The sequence below is a fragment of the Sclerotinia sclerotiorum genome, genomic scaffold, assembly GCF_000146945.2.
Source record: "Sclerotinia sclerotiorum 1980 UF-70 scaffold_5 genomic scaffold, whole genome shotgun sequence".
Lineage (NCBI taxonomy): Eukaryota > Fungi > Ascomycota > Leotiomycetes > Helotiales > Sclerotiniaceae > Sclerotinia > Sclerotinia sclerotiorum.
The window spans coordinates 1,032,796-1,048,344 of NW_001820831.1; the positions used below are offsets into that span (position 1 = coordinate 1,032,796).

General features: G+C 43.5%; 9 protein-coding genes across 9 annotated transcripts; 4 read left to right on the top strand and 5 right to left on the bottom strand.

Annotated features, from left to right (window-relative positions):
- Positions 1–357: 357 nt before the first annotated feature.
- On the bottom strand, positions 358–1,744 carry SS1G_04360 (hypothetical protein; the record flags this gene model as incomplete). The annotated part of the gene is made up of 3 exons (XM_001594503.1): positions 358–907; positions 962–1,350; positions 1,568–1,744. 3 exons carry the CDS (start codon positions 1,742–1,744, stop codon positions 358–360), a joined length of 1,116 nt encoding a protein of 371 aa, XP_001594553.1.
- Positions 1,745–4,061: 2,317 nt separating this feature from the next.
- SS1G_04361 (predicted protein) lies at positions 4,062–5,084 on the bottom strand (the record flags this gene model as incomplete). The annotated part of the gene is made up of 2 exons (XM_001594504.1): positions 4,062–4,576; positions 4,892–5,084. 2 exons carry the CDS (start codon positions 5,082–5,084, stop codon positions 4,062–4,064), a joined length of 708 nt encoding a protein of 235 aa, XP_001594554.1.
- A 1,429-nt stretch (positions 5,085–6,513) lies between these two features.
- Positions 6,514–6,987, bottom strand: SS1G_04362 (hypothetical protein; the record flags this gene model as incomplete). The annotated part of the gene is made up of 1 exon (XM_001594505.1): positions 6,514–6,987. One exon carries the CDS (start codon positions 6,985–6,987, stop codon positions 6,514–6,516), a length of 474 nt encoding a protein of 157 aa, XP_001594555.1.
- A 764-nt stretch (positions 6,988–7,751) lies between these two features.
- On the top strand, positions 7,752–8,684 carry SS1G_04363 (predicted protein; the record flags this gene model as incomplete). The annotated part of the gene is made up of 3 exons (XM_001594506.1): positions 7,752–7,999; positions 8,202–8,398; positions 8,488–8,684. 3 exons carry the CDS (start codon positions 7,752–7,754, stop codon positions 8,682–8,684), a joined length of 642 nt encoding a protein of 213 aa, XP_001594556.1.
- Positions 8,685–9,415: 731 nt separating this feature from the next.
- Positions 9,416–9,921, top strand: SS1G_04364 (predicted protein; the record flags this gene model as incomplete). Its single annotated transcript, XM_001594507.1, has 2 exons — positions 9,416–9,508; positions 9,709–9,921. 2 exons carry the CDS (start codon positions 9,416–9,418, stop codon positions 9,919–9,921), a joined length of 306 nt encoding a protein of 101 aa, XP_001594557.1.
- A 97-nt stretch (positions 9,922–10,018) lies between these two features.
- SS1G_04365 (predicted protein) lies at positions 10,019–10,516 on the bottom strand (the record flags this gene model as incomplete). Its single annotated transcript, XM_001594508.1, has 2 exons — positions 10,019–10,190; positions 10,458–10,516. The coding sequence occupies 2 exons, from the start codon at positions 10,514–10,516 to the stop codon at positions 10,019–10,021; spliced, it is 231 nt and encodes a 76-aa protein (XP_001594558.1).
- Positions 10,517–11,062: 546 nt separating this feature from the next.
- Positions 11,063–11,794, top strand: SS1G_04366 (hypothetical protein; the record flags this gene model as incomplete). Its single annotated transcript, XM_001594509.1, has 1 exon — positions 11,063–11,794. One exon carries the CDS (start codon positions 11,063–11,065, stop codon positions 11,792–11,794), a length of 732 nt encoding a protein of 243 aa, XP_001594559.1.
- Positions 11,795–12,438: 644 nt separating this feature from the next.
- On the bottom strand, positions 12,439–13,300 carry SS1G_04367 (ubiquitin-conjugating enzyme; the record flags this gene model as incomplete). Its single annotated transcript, XM_001594510.1, has 2 exons — positions 12,439–13,209; positions 13,274–13,300. The coding sequence occupies 2 exons, from the start codon at positions 13,298–13,300 to the stop codon at positions 12,439–12,441; spliced, it is 798 nt and encodes a 265-aa protein (XP_001594560.1).
- A 405-nt stretch (positions 13,301–13,705) lies between these two features.
- Positions 13,706–15,391, top strand: SS1G_04368 (hypothetical protein; the record flags this gene model as incomplete). Its single annotated transcript, XM_001594511.1, has 4 exons — positions 13,706–13,735; positions 13,805–13,918; positions 13,973–14,159; positions 14,214–15,391. The coding sequence occupies 4 exons, from the start codon at positions 13,706–13,708 to the stop codon at positions 15,389–15,391; spliced, it is 1,509 nt and encodes a 502-aa protein (XP_001594561.1).
- Between the last annotated feature and the right edge of the window lie 158 nt (positions 15,392–15,549).

Here is a 15,549-nt window from a genome sequence, read left to right on the forward strand (position 1 = left end):
ACATATCCGCAATGAAATGTTTCAGTCAGATACCTGAGTAGTTAAAATTCGCAGTTTTTAAAAAATAACTAATATGAATTGAACATGTCTAAGTTTCTCCCGTCGATATTGTTAAAGGCAGCTTAAATTCCATCAGTTTTGCATCAGGACATACACTCATGAGAAGAGACAACAATATTTCAGAATTTAGTAATGATTTTTTTTAAAATATATACACTTTGAAGTATAAAGTTTGAATATAATAATCTTCCCATCATCAAAGAGCCAAAAAAAAACCAAACCCCATTTCTCGCTAAAATAACACAGCAAACATAACACAAAAACATAATGGTATCTAAGGTCCACAAACAAAGAAAATCATTCACTCGTCTGAGTAATAACCGTCGTCTTATATCCATTTGCCCAATCAATCGGAGCACTGTTCCCCGTCGGACTAGTTTCTCCCGCCGAGCGACTACTATCTCCAGCCTGATTTGCTCCGTGCAAAACACTCGCTTCCAACGACTCGTCCAAGTCTTCATTTTTCCACGCTGCTTGCAATCGTTGCGTTTCTACATCTTCTTTTGGTACGATTTTCTTGTCCGCGTATACATATGTGCGCACGCCGTATCGCTCGCTTAGACCCAGCATCGCGGCGAATTGTTGCGAACATTCGTCTTCGGAATTGCGGAGTGTTTCCTGAGAGTCTTTGCCACTGCGGCTTGAGCTGTTGGAGTAGAGACTCGATCCTAGTTTTTGAGAGCGGGAACTGAAGAGTGGTCGGAGAGTGGCGAAGGATGCGGCTGTTAAGGCGATGGCGGGCTCGACGATGGACCATTTTACGAGATTGATTCCTTCCCAGGTGTAGTCGGTGGTTTGGTTGAGTTTGTTGATGTAGTATATACGCACCAGTGTTGCTGTGCTTGCACTATAGGTATATTAGTAAAGAATTCGTGTTGAAGTGGGGTTTGTCATCACTTACAAGAATCCGAGAGATAGAATAAGAACAACTGATAACTTTGTGCGAGGATTCATCTTTACCTTCCAAACAAATGTAATTGGAAGAGTACCATAAGCCCAATCCGTTACAGCACTCATGGCAGCATGTGCATATGTAACATTAGCTCGAGTTGATGTGCTCAAACAAGTTCCGGTGCCGTCGCCGAACATATTCCAGAAATAAGATATTGGTTGACATTGCAATAGCACGAAGATGAAATATGCCGAGCTGACTGAAAGCGCCAAAGCCATAACGCTATAGATGATCCAGAATTGATATAGTTTGTTTGCAAGTCGTAGGAAGTAAACCCCGATAGCTACTTTCGTGATAGCCATTGTGATGACATAAAGAAGCTCACTTGCGAAAATATACTGGAGATAGTTAATTTCATATCCAATTATGTACTTGTTCCAAGTATGCACACCTTGGCAAGTATATCGAGATAATCTGGACTGATATTGTATATATGAGCTCCGAGTCCAAATTGGAGTGATCGCAGTAAAAGTGCGATGAGGGCAGTGTGTATTATCTAAGATCCAAGATATCAATAACATGCCTCATGTATCGTGATGGAATACTTAGACATACCATAGAAGCAACAGTCAACCAATCTTCTGATCCAAAGAACTTTTGAATTCTGGTCCTGACATAAATTCGAAGTACACCAGCAATCCACGGCAGGGCTAAAGAAGCACAAGCAACACCCGTCACTTGTGCTCCACGATTCACCCCGAGAACGTGGTTATCACGAGAGACAAGATCCATTATCGGAATTGAAGCCATGATACATCAAAGGAGTGTTGCTCATCAGGAAGAGGAAAAGAAAATCATCAACAACGTGAGATGACGCTAGACATTAGCCCTCCTCGATATATTCCGGGTCTGAAAACTTATGAACGACATCTATTGATACATATGAAGAGGTAAACCGAGAAAGCATAGGCAGGCAGGCGTACCTGGGCCAAGGCACATCTTAATATTCCCTGATTCTACGATTCCACGGCAAGAGCGAACCTAACGCCTTGCCAAGCGATCTTAAGATAGACGGACCCCTCAAGCCACGCGAGACCTCATGAATAATTTCCATGAAAGACAAATCCATGTGGGACCTACCGAGTAATTCTCACGCTAGAATCTTGTGATTCCGGTGCCCGGGACCAATAAATATCGATTTTGTGGAGGATCTGCTTTCGCTTGGTGGAGAGGGTCAAAACTCGAGCGTTGGGACTTGGAACCTCAAATTTGGATATTGATGTAACCGCGTTATATGCATGTCATTATTATTGTTATTTCTCGGGTTCGAGATGTTGCCGCCAACTGTTCAATTGCAAAATTAACAGTCTTTAACTTTCATATACTTTCTTTCTTTCTTGTACAACTTAGAATAGATTGTGATGCTTGATTTCAGCGATTTTGCAAAGTAAATTATAACCTTGAATCCTGCTTCTCGGTAGCCGGCAAGCAACCCATTCCTAAATTCAGAACTCATTACCACACTATTATATACATTAGTTATGTGCTATGACTTTGTATGTCATCACCCAAATACCATCTACCAATGAAACTCGAGGTCTCGGAGAAATAGATACCTTTGGTAGATCAGGTCTGTGGTAAGACCATCGGCTAACAGCAATGAACCTTAGTTCGTCCGAATACTCTGACCCGACTAAAACCCATGATTTAAAGTCTCTCAAAAGTATGGCTGAACTCTAAATGATGATTAGGGGCTTAGCCACGGTAGGGAAATGTTATTTGGAATAAAAATTCAAAATATTCGTCCGTTCTCATCTTGCAGGAGACGAATGCTCGGACAATGCGGACCTGCATAAAAGCGAAGAACATGCTTCCACATGGAAGATTCCGAAAAGATCACCCTCTTATATATTTTGAGGGAAACTTTAGCCTTGAGATTTTCCTCCCAGTCGATCGATTGTCAATCAGTAGATCGGTGAATACCGAACGAAAATCACTACGTACAAGAATTAACGAGGTCATAAGATCTCACAACTCCTATTCCCTCGTCTAATTATTTCCAGTCGCTCGGACCCGAACTTATGAGCAGATCTTGCTGTCAGTGCTGCAGCAAGGCTCTATGTCATAGGATACATCAAAACACAACGATTAGTTTAGAAATCACGCGGAAAAACTGTAGCCTTGTTCGTGGATAGAATTCTAGTGGAGATAAAGGCTGGTGCGCAGGAACTATGTGAGGGGTTTTCCATTGTTTTCTATCGTCGCTCGTATGTTTTTGAATTTTTTAGGTCACAGAAGCGGGATGAGGCGTGATAAGCAGTTTTGATGGTTTATCTGCGTGACCGCTCGCAAACCTAGAACAATGCTCATTGTGTTCGAGGTGGAGATTTGATTTCCCATGAGATATCAGGGAATTCCTTGAAAATTTTCGAATTTGGTGGTTGATTTGAAGCCAATGACTCCGTACAAGTCGTACCAGAAAGGCGGGGATGCCCCTAATTCTAGTCACACAAAATTTTGTTTTTCGGAGAGTTTCGGCCTGTTAACGGTCAATTTATCGGTGGTGTTATTTGAATCCGCTGATTCTGGTGCTGCTAAGTTCAATGTTACATTTCTCAAGAAATGATGTCCTGAAATTACAACGAACGATACAATAGGCTAAAGCTAGTAATTTAATTAAATCGATGAACCATATTATATGTAAAGTTAATCAGTCACTCGTTTTTGCGGCGAGCCACTATTACTGTTGGTACGAGAAGGATACGGAAGACGTAGCACCCACGGATTACGTAGGTCCTGTATGTCTAATTGTATTCTGTCTAAAGAGCTAGCTACATATTGAAAGTAGTAAGTCTTATATAGACTTACTAAAAGAGCTAGTCTCTTTCGCGTTCGCTTAGTTCTTTATTACAGTAGTAATTGAATTGAAGCCATTCACTTCGTTCACACAATTACTCCTGTCGTTCCCTTAAAAGCTACTGTATCTAACGATCCAGTCTTCACATGTAACCAACTATAGGACACCATATAAAGTTCAAACCAACCAAATGTCAAGTATCCAAATGAGCATTAGCTCTCTAATTTTTAAACATCAAGAAATAAACATCTACTATCCATACCGAAACCCCGCAGAATGCGGCGGACGATCGCTATAAGCACTGGGAGACTTCCCCGTATCACTACTAGCATCACTCGAATAATGAAGTGAACGAGAATGATGCGCATAACCATGACCATGGCCATAATATTTCCTGTACGGTGCACACGCAGAACTCATCGACGAGTCCGAGCACTCACTATAAGAATCATCACTCCTCACACTCCCAGCACGCACATACTCACGATGACGAAGACTCACTCTAGGTTTTTTCTCCACAGGCGGCTCATCATCCAGCTCATCATCCAGCTCATTCCTAACCCTATAATTCCCCGCAAAATCACTGTCAGTAACGATACTCTCCTCATCATCTCTTCTTCCCGGCGCATAAGGATTTTCCAGATTCTTATCTCTGATGCGATATTTCTTTTCGTCTCGTTCGCTTTTATATCGATTTCGTCTTAGGAGTCTTTCTAATATTTTATCTGATTCTTCTGCTGCCTTTTTGTCTTTTTCTTCGGCTTCTTCTTTGGCTTTTTAAGATGCGCCATTGTGGAGAATCATGGGTTCGGGTTGGATGATTAGTTTATCGTGATCGAAAGAACCTTTTTGTCCATTTTTATCATCGTCTGGTACAATGGCATCGATTCTCCTTCGTATATTCTTTAAGAATTCTTTACTAGTATGTAAACGCCTTACGACTTTCTAAGATTGACCCGGTCCTTTTCTTCGATAAGGAAAGTCTGCGGGATCGGGGAATATTTTGCTGAGGAATAGGTATTCCTCGAGCAGTGCGGAACTTTTGGGTCATTCGATTATAGGATCGAGTTTGCCGTCTCTACCCATGTTTGTGCATGATTTGGTGATGATTCTACTTATCCAGTATAGATGCTTATCTCTGCATTTTTGGGGCCTTTCTCTCTCTACTTCGGCAACGATTTCTTTGAAGCGTCTGTATTGGGCTCCTTGCGAATTCGACCCTGTGAGATTGAGAAGTCGGTGCATTTCTAGGAGAGTTTTGAAGGAAAAGGGCATATTAATACTGCATCAAGAAATGAATAGATGCACAAGATCACTACAGAAATGAAGGTATGAGATGAAGAGTAGAATGCTTTGTAAAGGGTTACATATTCACTTAAAATTTGTACTGCACGACCAGGTAAATTCCGATGATGACGTCTGATAATTTCAGGAGGTTCCCTCGAGCGAGAAAAACAGTGAAAACGATTAAACCTAGTCGTGACAGCTCGTCTAAAGCCACTTTTTGGCTTGATATCTAGGGAAAGAGGCTAGAATATGACGTTTGAAAGAATCTCGCAGGAGTTTCCCCATAAAATGTAATGAGTTCGAGGCATGATTTAAAAGCAAATCTGGGCTCTATAGCAATGAAAGTATGCAACTAAGCCTCGAGGATTGATAATCAGTATTTTTCGAATTTGGTTAACAAAGATAAGCTTACGAACTGCGAAAAATAGAGCAGCAAGAATGTGTGTTTGGAGATTAGGGAGAAGGCATCTTGATGGCTTTTTGGAGACAGCTTTCTTGCTCTCCTCGACCGTGTAAGTGTCCCAAGGTACTCTTTTTCCTTGGAGGGAAAAATACCATATATGGCGTCATAATGTCTTATAAGCCAATAAACTGACCATAAGTTTGCCAGAAGGCAGGGAGGAAAACTTCTCCTGCTTCGACCTCACGAACGACCACATGGTACTGGCCTTCAGAGCTATGTTCTGAGATAAGATATGGAAGAAAACAAACAAAGCTGTGAAACTCAACTTCTGAATAAAATGGCCCAAAGGGTTGACGAGGCCGTTATCAAGGGTGCACGCTGGGAAAAATGTTTCAATGCTTGATTTCACAACTCGGAAATTACCAGCCAACCACGAACTTTCTCTGCACAATTAAGTGCATGAAGTTCTAGAAATTATCTTACAGAATCTAGACTGGAAATATGGTATGGTGGAACAATAAGAAGTATCACGTTCTCAAATTACGCAGCTGTGTGCTTTCCATAGTGGATTTGAATTTAAAGGAAGATGCAGAAAAACCTCGGCGGTTGGGAGATAATTCATGGCATTCCGTACTTGCCAAGATCAAATACTCCCACAAAAAAAGGCACTACTGTCAAAAGACATAACATCATTGCGTGCAAGGCTAGATTATCAAATTTTGTTGTAGAGCGGGTAGTGAAAACAGACACAAGTAAAATATCATACAACGAAAGTTTCAGGTCGCAGTAAACGCAAAATTTGGTCCATGAGAACATAAATTAGAATTATTGAAATCAAAGAGCAAACAAGTGTTCTGCATCTCATGTCGCAGCAGCATGTATTTTTTTGCAGCTGAGGTGCCAGCTCCCTCTAACACCGCCAAAAACTCCATAATATTTTTCCTGCTTATAACCTGCAAGATCCAAACGCCATCCCTCGAAAAACAAATCAAACTGAACTTTCAAATTTTCTAGTCACATCGCCATCCCTGGAGCTTGCATTCGACTCGCGCTCAACCAGTCAAAGCTACGGCTATCATTTATTGGCGAGCAGCATTGATCAACACGCCTCGAGGCGTGTTGGAATTGTGTAGACATCGATAGGGGGTTGGGTCTCTGCAAAAGTCCCCTAGCAAAGAGCATTTCTACCACATTATTCGTCCATTCTTGATAATGACGGAGAGAATTCACAGGATCAATTTTCGGTGGTCCTGCCGTAATAGAGTCGCAAATAGCGCGAACTTGCGAGTATTGAGATGTGGATACCGTGCCGATGAACCTGCTGGAGTTGCTTGGTCGTTTTAGTTCTTTGTGTGCATGAATCATGCCGTTCTGCATGTCGCCAATTACTTGATAAAGATGACCGCTGTCTCTTCCGCATTCGTCGGTCTGCACGAAGATGCCTCGTGAGACGCCGAGAAAGTCGACCATGTAGACGTTGAAAGACATTTTCAGTAGACACGTATTTGCGTTGCAGAGAAATCTGGAGTAAGTGTGCGTCCACTGGGCAATACGGTGTTGGGTATCTGAGGTAAGACGAGGATGAGATAAGTGCCGGTACAGATGAGAATGGAATTGAATGCAGCTGAAAGGAAGTAGAAGCCTCTCATATATAATCACAGATTAGATTGAACTGCCTTCTTCACAGCAAGGTTAGTACTTCCCGATCCTAGCAAAGGCAATTGAGTCTATCTAGAGGTCCCAATCCTGGCGCAAATTGTCTAGGGGTTAGAAAGGACGGTCCAGATGTCAAGCAGGCACTACCCACAAATTACTTACCTAAAAACTGACATGGACTTAGGCGATCAAATATATATACTGCTCAAATACGCGCCGGCATCTTGTAAGCAATGAAGCGGCCCCATAAATCACATGATTCATAGCCAATCAAGGTGGTTTGACGAGGCCGGAAAACTACTTCAGCGAGTCAAAGACAAAAATAGGGATTCTTTATCAGAGAGTAAGATTGGAAAGCCTTGCAAAATAGACCAACTAGCCTTCTGTGTCTTGGTAGGAAATAAGTACAGGAAGGAGTCCCACAAATTAGTTCGGGGGTGGAAGCAGATTACCGGCATAAGACTTGAAGCTAACCTACTATCACTTCGACCCCTATGAGCAATCAAATTTGTGCAATCGTTGAAGGCCGGACTCAATAAGATGTCGAACATTTGGATAACTTCCGGGAAGGATATAGTATTAAGATCTTCCGAGAGATGGGTGACTTGCTGTCTGACGGTTTCAACAAGGTTTCTTCGCAACTTTGGAGCTGTTGCAAAAGCGTGGCAGTCGAAATATACATTTTAACACCTCATGCGTGTCCTTGTTCCTGTCAATGCCAGAAGAAGTTGTATTCCGGCCTCATCTTCCACAATTTCACCGCAAAGGATGAGACAATGCGTTTCGGCTTCACTTTCCAGATGGCTTTTAGCGACCAGCGGAAAGTAATCAAGCCGCTGTTAAGGTAAGCCATCTGAGATGAGAAATGATCTCGAGGTGATAATCGAAGACATGGATAGAGACATCCTTCCCGCATACTTTGCGGAGTGAAGAAATGACACGAGATTCAATTGGCTTTGGAAGTAGTGCAGATTAATGAGGAAGGCTATGATTGTTTCGAAAAATGTGGGACAAGGTTCAGTGTAAGAATGAGCCTCAAAAATCAGACGGGAATCGATTGCTCAAAATAGCACGCAAGACAAAGAAGCGGCCTTGTCCCGATCAACGACCTACAACAGATATAATTACGCAGACGTCGAAAGTGGAAGGCCTTTATGTGGCGGCGATGTTGGTAGTTTGATCTGCAGGCTGCAGAGAATGTTTGGAAACTACACGCCAATTTGTTTGTGCTTGATGCTTGAAAGTATGTGCTGAAGAGGAAAAGATGCTGGCTCATGTGATAGTGAGCTATGAGATAAGGTACTAGGGATTTTCATAGTGTCAGTGCAATAGTCATTTCTGACCTGAGTCGAGTCGAAGATGGTAAGCAGGCGCTCTTCACAACACAAAGTGGATATTCCTTAACGCTAGGATGTCCACCCTCAAGACAACCCATGATTGCACAATTACTTGTGTTTAAGAGTCGAACGATTTCCCTTAAGCAAATTTCTTTTGACATCTGCTTGGGAAGTCCCGTCGAGAATAGTTGATGATTCGAGGGGTGAAGTTCTCTCCTGCGATTACACTGCAGAAGAGTTTTCGCGATAAGAATTGTCGCAAGGAATGAATGAATGAGTTAAGTCACGTGTAATTGTCGAGTTTCCTATTCCTCTGAGGTTTTCGAAAGGTGTCTCTACTCAGATGATCATTGCAATATCTATGATTAAAAACAATTTCTGATGGTTCTGCATTGCTCTCGATTTTCGCTGATCCTGTAAACGTGATGTCCATTAACGCTTATGGCTTGAATGAGCAAACGTAGAAAGAAGTACACCTGTACTCTGTACAGAGAATACCTAATCATCCCCAGACTCATGAGAACTTCTTCGCACAAATTCTTGTAAGCTGTGCTACATACTTAGTACACCGCCTCAATGTACGTGTACAAATTTCAATAAGAGCGTGATTTGCATGAACAAGGGAGTTCCCAACAATTCTTTTCATCTCTTCTTTTGATCCGGGTCAAAAAATTTCGACCCGTGGACCCGCTGTCATCTCCGTAGGGAGACAGCGACCAGAGACAGAGACAAAGATGGCATTGCCGTGAACCGTTTAAATGAAGATAAGCGGTGAGGCACGAAACTCAGGCTCTTCATTTTTGGAAATGGCGAGGAACTTTCTTGGATGAGTGAACTTTTGAAGGGTCGAGTTTCAGCGCCGAATTTCGAACTCACATAGATAATTGGCCATAGAATGAGACGAACAAGCGCGTGTCACAATAATGCGACAGAAGTACATGCCGAGGTGGAGCGCCAATATCTGGAAAAGGAAACCTGGGAAACCTGCAGTTTCATCTAGCATAAACTGGCACGAGGTAATTGGTGAGTCAAGAGACCGCAAAGATTCACATGTAAAAGAAATGCATAGCGATGGATCGATTGATATATATCGAAGGCTGATGGTCATTCAAATGCCAGAACGCATTTATATATCACATCACATATGCTTTCGCAGTTGTGATTGTAATTGTATCGTACCACATCAACATTTGATCTTCACCTGACACCTAGGTAGCTTTTCTTATTCCATTATCGCCAATACGAAGAATCTCTTTACAGCCTCAAATTACCCCATCAAGACATATCTCACACATGCCGATTCGTGGGCGACATCGGATCAAATAAAGTCCAAAAGTTACTGCAGGCCAAACGTGCTTTGCAGATAGCGGAGGCGTTTTTGTGCAGTAGCGGTCTATCGATTACAATTTACAGCGAATCGAACCCTTAGACTTGTTTGGTTAGATAGAGAAAAGCGAGAGACATTTTTGTGATCACCTGCAAGTGGCCATTGACGAGTAACAGTTGGACAAAAGGCTCGGACAGAGTTACTCTCTCGAATCTTTCGATAGTACAAGCACAAAGTTTCCACAGAATCTTCTTCCTTTCTTGCATTCAATCTTTCTTGGGGCAAAAGCTATAATAGAATAGATTCTCTCAAGTGTCAATCTCTTCTCTGGTGCGATCAATTGCTTCATTTCATCCTCGACATTGACGAAGCTTAAACCTCAGGTCAAAGAGACGCTAAGATAGGACGAGAAGGAGAGTGGGGTTGCAGCCAACCGATGCGGAGCAGAAGCTTTAACCAGGACTAGTGAAAGGGACAGGGGCTTTATTGGTTGCTAGCGACATCTAATCTCAGTTACACCGAACATTATAAGTTGTTCTGGATCAATCTTCCACCGCTTCCACCAGTCGATTTTAATACCGGCTCAACAAACTTAGCGGTGGAAGAAGACCTCCTCACGAATCCTGGGAGTCACGTACCATTGACTATCTCCAACTTGTCGAGTAGCCGTCTTGGCACACAGTTGGGGTGAAGCCATTGGGGGAAATTTGGAATTGACTTATTGGAGAACCATTGGGGTATTTCCCGTAGTTCTTCCTTGTATGTGCATACGGAGTACAGTACATCTTCTCGAGGTACCCACTGTACAAAACTGGGAGATTATTTTTCAGATCCACTGGAACTCCGCTGCCAGGGGATCTACAAAAGATTTTAGACAATCGAGAAAGTATACTCGGCACCAGGAGCTTGCAAAATTACAACCTTACGAGAGGATTGAAGACTATCAGACCGTCATATGCTCCGAGCAAGCCCATAACCCAAGGACGTCAGGACTGGCACTTGCACCAAATCATCATCATAATTACGATCCAACCTCGCTTGAATCTCGAAAATGCCTTCCAGAACCCACCGGAATCTTACCCCCTTGACCACCAATTGTTCCACTATCAACTGGAGCAATAGGAGTCAATCTAGTATAAACTCTGATGCTGCAGTTTTCTATTCAGCGCGAGCGTACCCGACTCCAATCGAGCTCGAACAACAAATTCCACGATTGTTCTCATCGCAACCCCATTCACCCACCATGTCTCCTCCCCAAGAATTCCGCCGTACCAAGATAAGTCGTCAGGACTCTGGTTTTGCAGAGAATGTTGCCTCTATACCTAGCCACGTGAAGACATCATCACGGCCCAGCTCAAAATCATCCTCGCATCATACTCGGCCGTCATTGAATGCCTCCCGAAAATCACATTCACGTCCAAAAGACTCCTCTGGCACCTCTTCCTCGGCCTCCAGCGCCACCAGCCGTTCAAATCCCAAACGTTCCTCAAAATCTCCACGTGCATCCCTCTCTCACTCTCGCCCGAGTCTCTCATCTCGGCACCACCACAGCCAAACATTGTCATCGCCACCTCAATACCAATTCTTCCACTTCCCATCACTATCCGACGACCTATCCCAAGAAACACCCAGCCCGGCCGCCAACCCACCCCCGCCCCCACCAGCCACAACCCATTATTGGACATCAGACCAAACCCGAAGATTAGAATACGCAGCGATTGACGCAGCAAGTAAAGGAATCCGAGGATTCATAGCACGATGCATACCTGATTGTTTCTTGCCAGTCGACAAGAGAGCAACCAGATTTTGCGCAGAGAATATGCGAGGACGAGAGGATGATGCTGGAAGCGTGAGGAGATATCGATTAATCATGGAAGATGAGGATGACAATGAGATGAAAGGGGAAAAGATGGAGGAAAAGGCAGAGCCGACCAAAACACACAGAAGACGATGGACTTCCCTTATTAGACGTTGATGCCAACATAGGTTCTTTTTTTATTTTTCCTTAATTTTTGGAGTTAAATGTCCCTGCGCGACAGGAGCAGAGATGCACCACGGCGTTCGATATTTCTTTCTTTCATTTGCTTTCTTTTTCTTTTTTGATACCCGCTTTCTGATATAAGCTTGAGATTTATGGTTTTGGCGGTAATGCAATATTGTTTTTTAAATGTTGCACATTGCACATATTGGAGTTGGGCTAAAGATTAAATTCATGGTATTTTTTGGTTGATGGAGAGATACACAAAGAGAAGATGAGCTGCATTTACACGCATGGATACTGGAAGTGTGTGTTGTTATTTGTGTCTGGGTGAATAAATGGATTGCCAATTCGAGAAAACGGTTGGGATAGTAGTAATAACTATGTTGGAATGGGAAGATACAATATTGTAGTTACTCCCCTCAGAGAAGAGAGAATAGTAATATCAAACATACAGAAACATCCAAAATGTTTAAAACTCACAATATTTGGCACTCTTAAATACTCAAAATGTTTATTAGATTCTACTTAATCAAAACATACCTAATATACCTTGCCGTGATTGAGTGACGCTGACCTGTTGTACAAAAGTACCATAGCCCATCCTGAACTCCATGCTTAGAACCAACCCATATTTACATCTATAGCTCATGTCCTTCTGCCAATAGTCTTGCAATCATAACATAAGTAAAAATCACTCCGCCAGCAACCCAGTATTTGTTCCTCTGCAACCAGCTTCTTCCTTCTCTACCACCTTCCACCACAGCTCCAACAACAGCCTGACTACCGCCTGGCCGCCTCATCGCAATTCCACTGCATTCCCTTCCAGTCCCCTCTTCATCCTTCTTTTCTTCATTACCAGTGACGATATCGACACCCCTTTCCTTCATCCACTTCCAATTCTCCTTATCCAAATCCTCCCACTCGCTTCTGAACTTGGCGCCGCCATCTCCGGCCTTGATATTTCCCTTCTGCGTTCCATCCTTTTTGTAGCTGCCTCCTCCAGTACTATTCCACCATCTCGTCCTACTCGCGGCCCATTTTCTCTCCGCCTCTGATGCGGCGACCGAACCCGTTGTCATTTCTTCACTCGTCATGAAACTTAATAGACCGATCAATATAGTACTGACTTCCCACGCGGGATTGAAACTCTTGGGATGAAAGTCACTGATTGAGAGACAAAGACGAGTGGAGGGTTGAAAACGGCCGGATGGCGTGTGCATTTTAATGGAGGGAGGCGCAAATGGATAATTTGGGGGGAATAGAAGGGTACCCCAGTACTGTCCGCCATGATAAGGTGTGTCGGGAGGTCCAGTGAGGATGTAATGCCATTCGAGGATGTTAGATTCGGATGGATGTGCTTCGATATAGGGAGGAGGGTTCTCGGTGATGGTTTTGTATTCACGGGTTAACTATATTTTAACATGTTAGCCATCAAATGAGTAAAAATAGAATCGTAAAGTTGGATTCACGTACCCGTTTGTTGGCAGCTCGACTCGCCATTGTCAAGTCCTACGTCAAGTTGTACTTGGGACTTTAAGGATACGTTGGCCTTGTTGCGTTTGAATGACGACGGAGAACGTTTGGGATTCGGTGTGGTGTTCTTTTGTGTATTAAGTAAGATTCTGTATTTGAGATAGAAAGCCTAATCGGAAGACTTCTCTCGGTCTCAAAGATGTAAGGAAATGACTGAGTGGTTGGATGTTTATGATGGGAATATTCACATGGAATGCTTTGAGGTTTATTATTAGGGATGAGATGATTCAATGGTGCAGGGCAAGGAAGTTAAGTGCGCACTAGCTTGGTCTCTCGCTTAGTAATCAGTTTCCATCTGGACTGGCAGAACGAGTCCTTCGCATGAAAATGAAAGTAGTGTATAATCTCGGGTAGAGTTAGAGAATAAAAATAATGACGACGCCAAATGGGCCAAAGGGGACTGTGAGTTGTATTATTTACCCATATGAAGCATATTAGCACGGTTAATTTGCTAATGTACACCGGACACAGCTCGTTGAGAGTCTCCTGAAAACCGACCCCAAATCTCAAGAAGAGCTCGAAAAAGCTATAGCAGAGAAGCATAGGTGGTATGCTTTTGAGGCCGCACAGAGAACTGGGGAGTTGGTACGTATATGTATTAGTTCTGGGCAATTATGATTTCATGGGCTCATGGAATAGATTGGCAATAACTCCACAAAACCAGTCACAATCTCCTCGATTAGACTCTTGGGTCCTTCACGCACAAGGAGATCATTCCTCGATGGCATATTCGAGCCTCTGCTGAGCGCAAACAGAAATGGGCCATATACGTTGTCAGAAGCATTGCAGGAACTCAGCACAGCTACAAATAAGCTCCGACGACATGGTACGATAACGCCTCACTGATGTTTGACCAACTTTGTACTTATCTGTAATTAAGGCATTTTTCACGACGATATCTCCATGTTCATTGATAAACCCGATCCCACCGACCCCTCTTCTACTTCTTCCGATATTGACGTTTACATCCGTGCGCGCGAGCGGGGTGTTATTACATTAAAGACTGGCACTGATCTTGGTAATGCTGAAGGTTCAGCGTACGGAAATGCACAATGGCGCAACATATTTGGGGGCGCAGAAACTCTGAATGTCAATGCTGCTACAGGCACCCGAACTCGTTCTGCCTATCAGTCTACATTTGAGACGCCAATATTGAGTGATCCCGACAAGAGAGTAGCTGTGGATGTTTTGTCGAGCGCGACTAGTAAGCCCTGGGCAAGTCACGAAGAAGTCCTTAAGGGCGGTGGCATAAAATATAGCTGGGCTTCTGGTGTTGGCAACACGCATCAGGTCGGATACAATTGGGTATGGAGACAAGTGACGAGCCTGGCTGGAAATGCATCACCCACGGTACGCAACGATGCAGGAGATACAGTCAAGAGCAGTATTAGCCATACATGGATTAAAGACGAACGAAATCACCCTATAATGCCGAACCAAGGATATCTTCTTAAAACGATCTCGGAAATCGCGGGCTGGGGGCCTCTGAAAGGAGATGTTGGGTTCTGGAAATCGGAAGTAGAATCTAGTGGTGCGGTCAAAGTTCCTGGCATCCCAGGCGCAAGCTTAACAGCGGGTATCAGGGCAGGAATGTTGTATCCCCTAGGTGTTGGATTCGGCACTGCAGCCAAACCGTCACGCATAAATGATAGATTTCAGCTCGGTGGACCGACGGACGTTCGTGGATTTAAAATTGGTGGCCTTGGACCTCGGGACAGACAAGATGCGGTTGGAGGCGACATCTACGCGGCTTCATCTATAAACCTCCTCCTTCCATTCCCTCGTGTTGATATTTCTACTCCGCTACGCTTGCAGTTATTCGCTAATGCAGGCCGACTCCTTGCACTCGAGAATCCAGAAAGGAACACAAGCAAAAAGGTGTATGGTACAGTCGCGGAGCTTGGTAAAGAGATTCCGAGTCTGGCGGTTGGCATAGGAATGGTGTATGCACATCCGGTGGCACGGTTTGAATTGAATTTCGGTCTACCGATCGTTGTTAGGAAAGGAGAAGAAACCAGAAAGGGCTTACAATTCGGAGTAGGCATCAATTTTCTATGATTTATGGAGCTTAGCGGAGTAGGGGCATATACCAAAAGAGGGCAAAAATGGGGGCTTAGGCTGTATAAAAGTACTATATATCGCATACCAATAGCTGTAGCCAGCTAATTGGACAGAAACTAGGAAGGCAATCACGACCTTAATGCATTTCCGTGGGT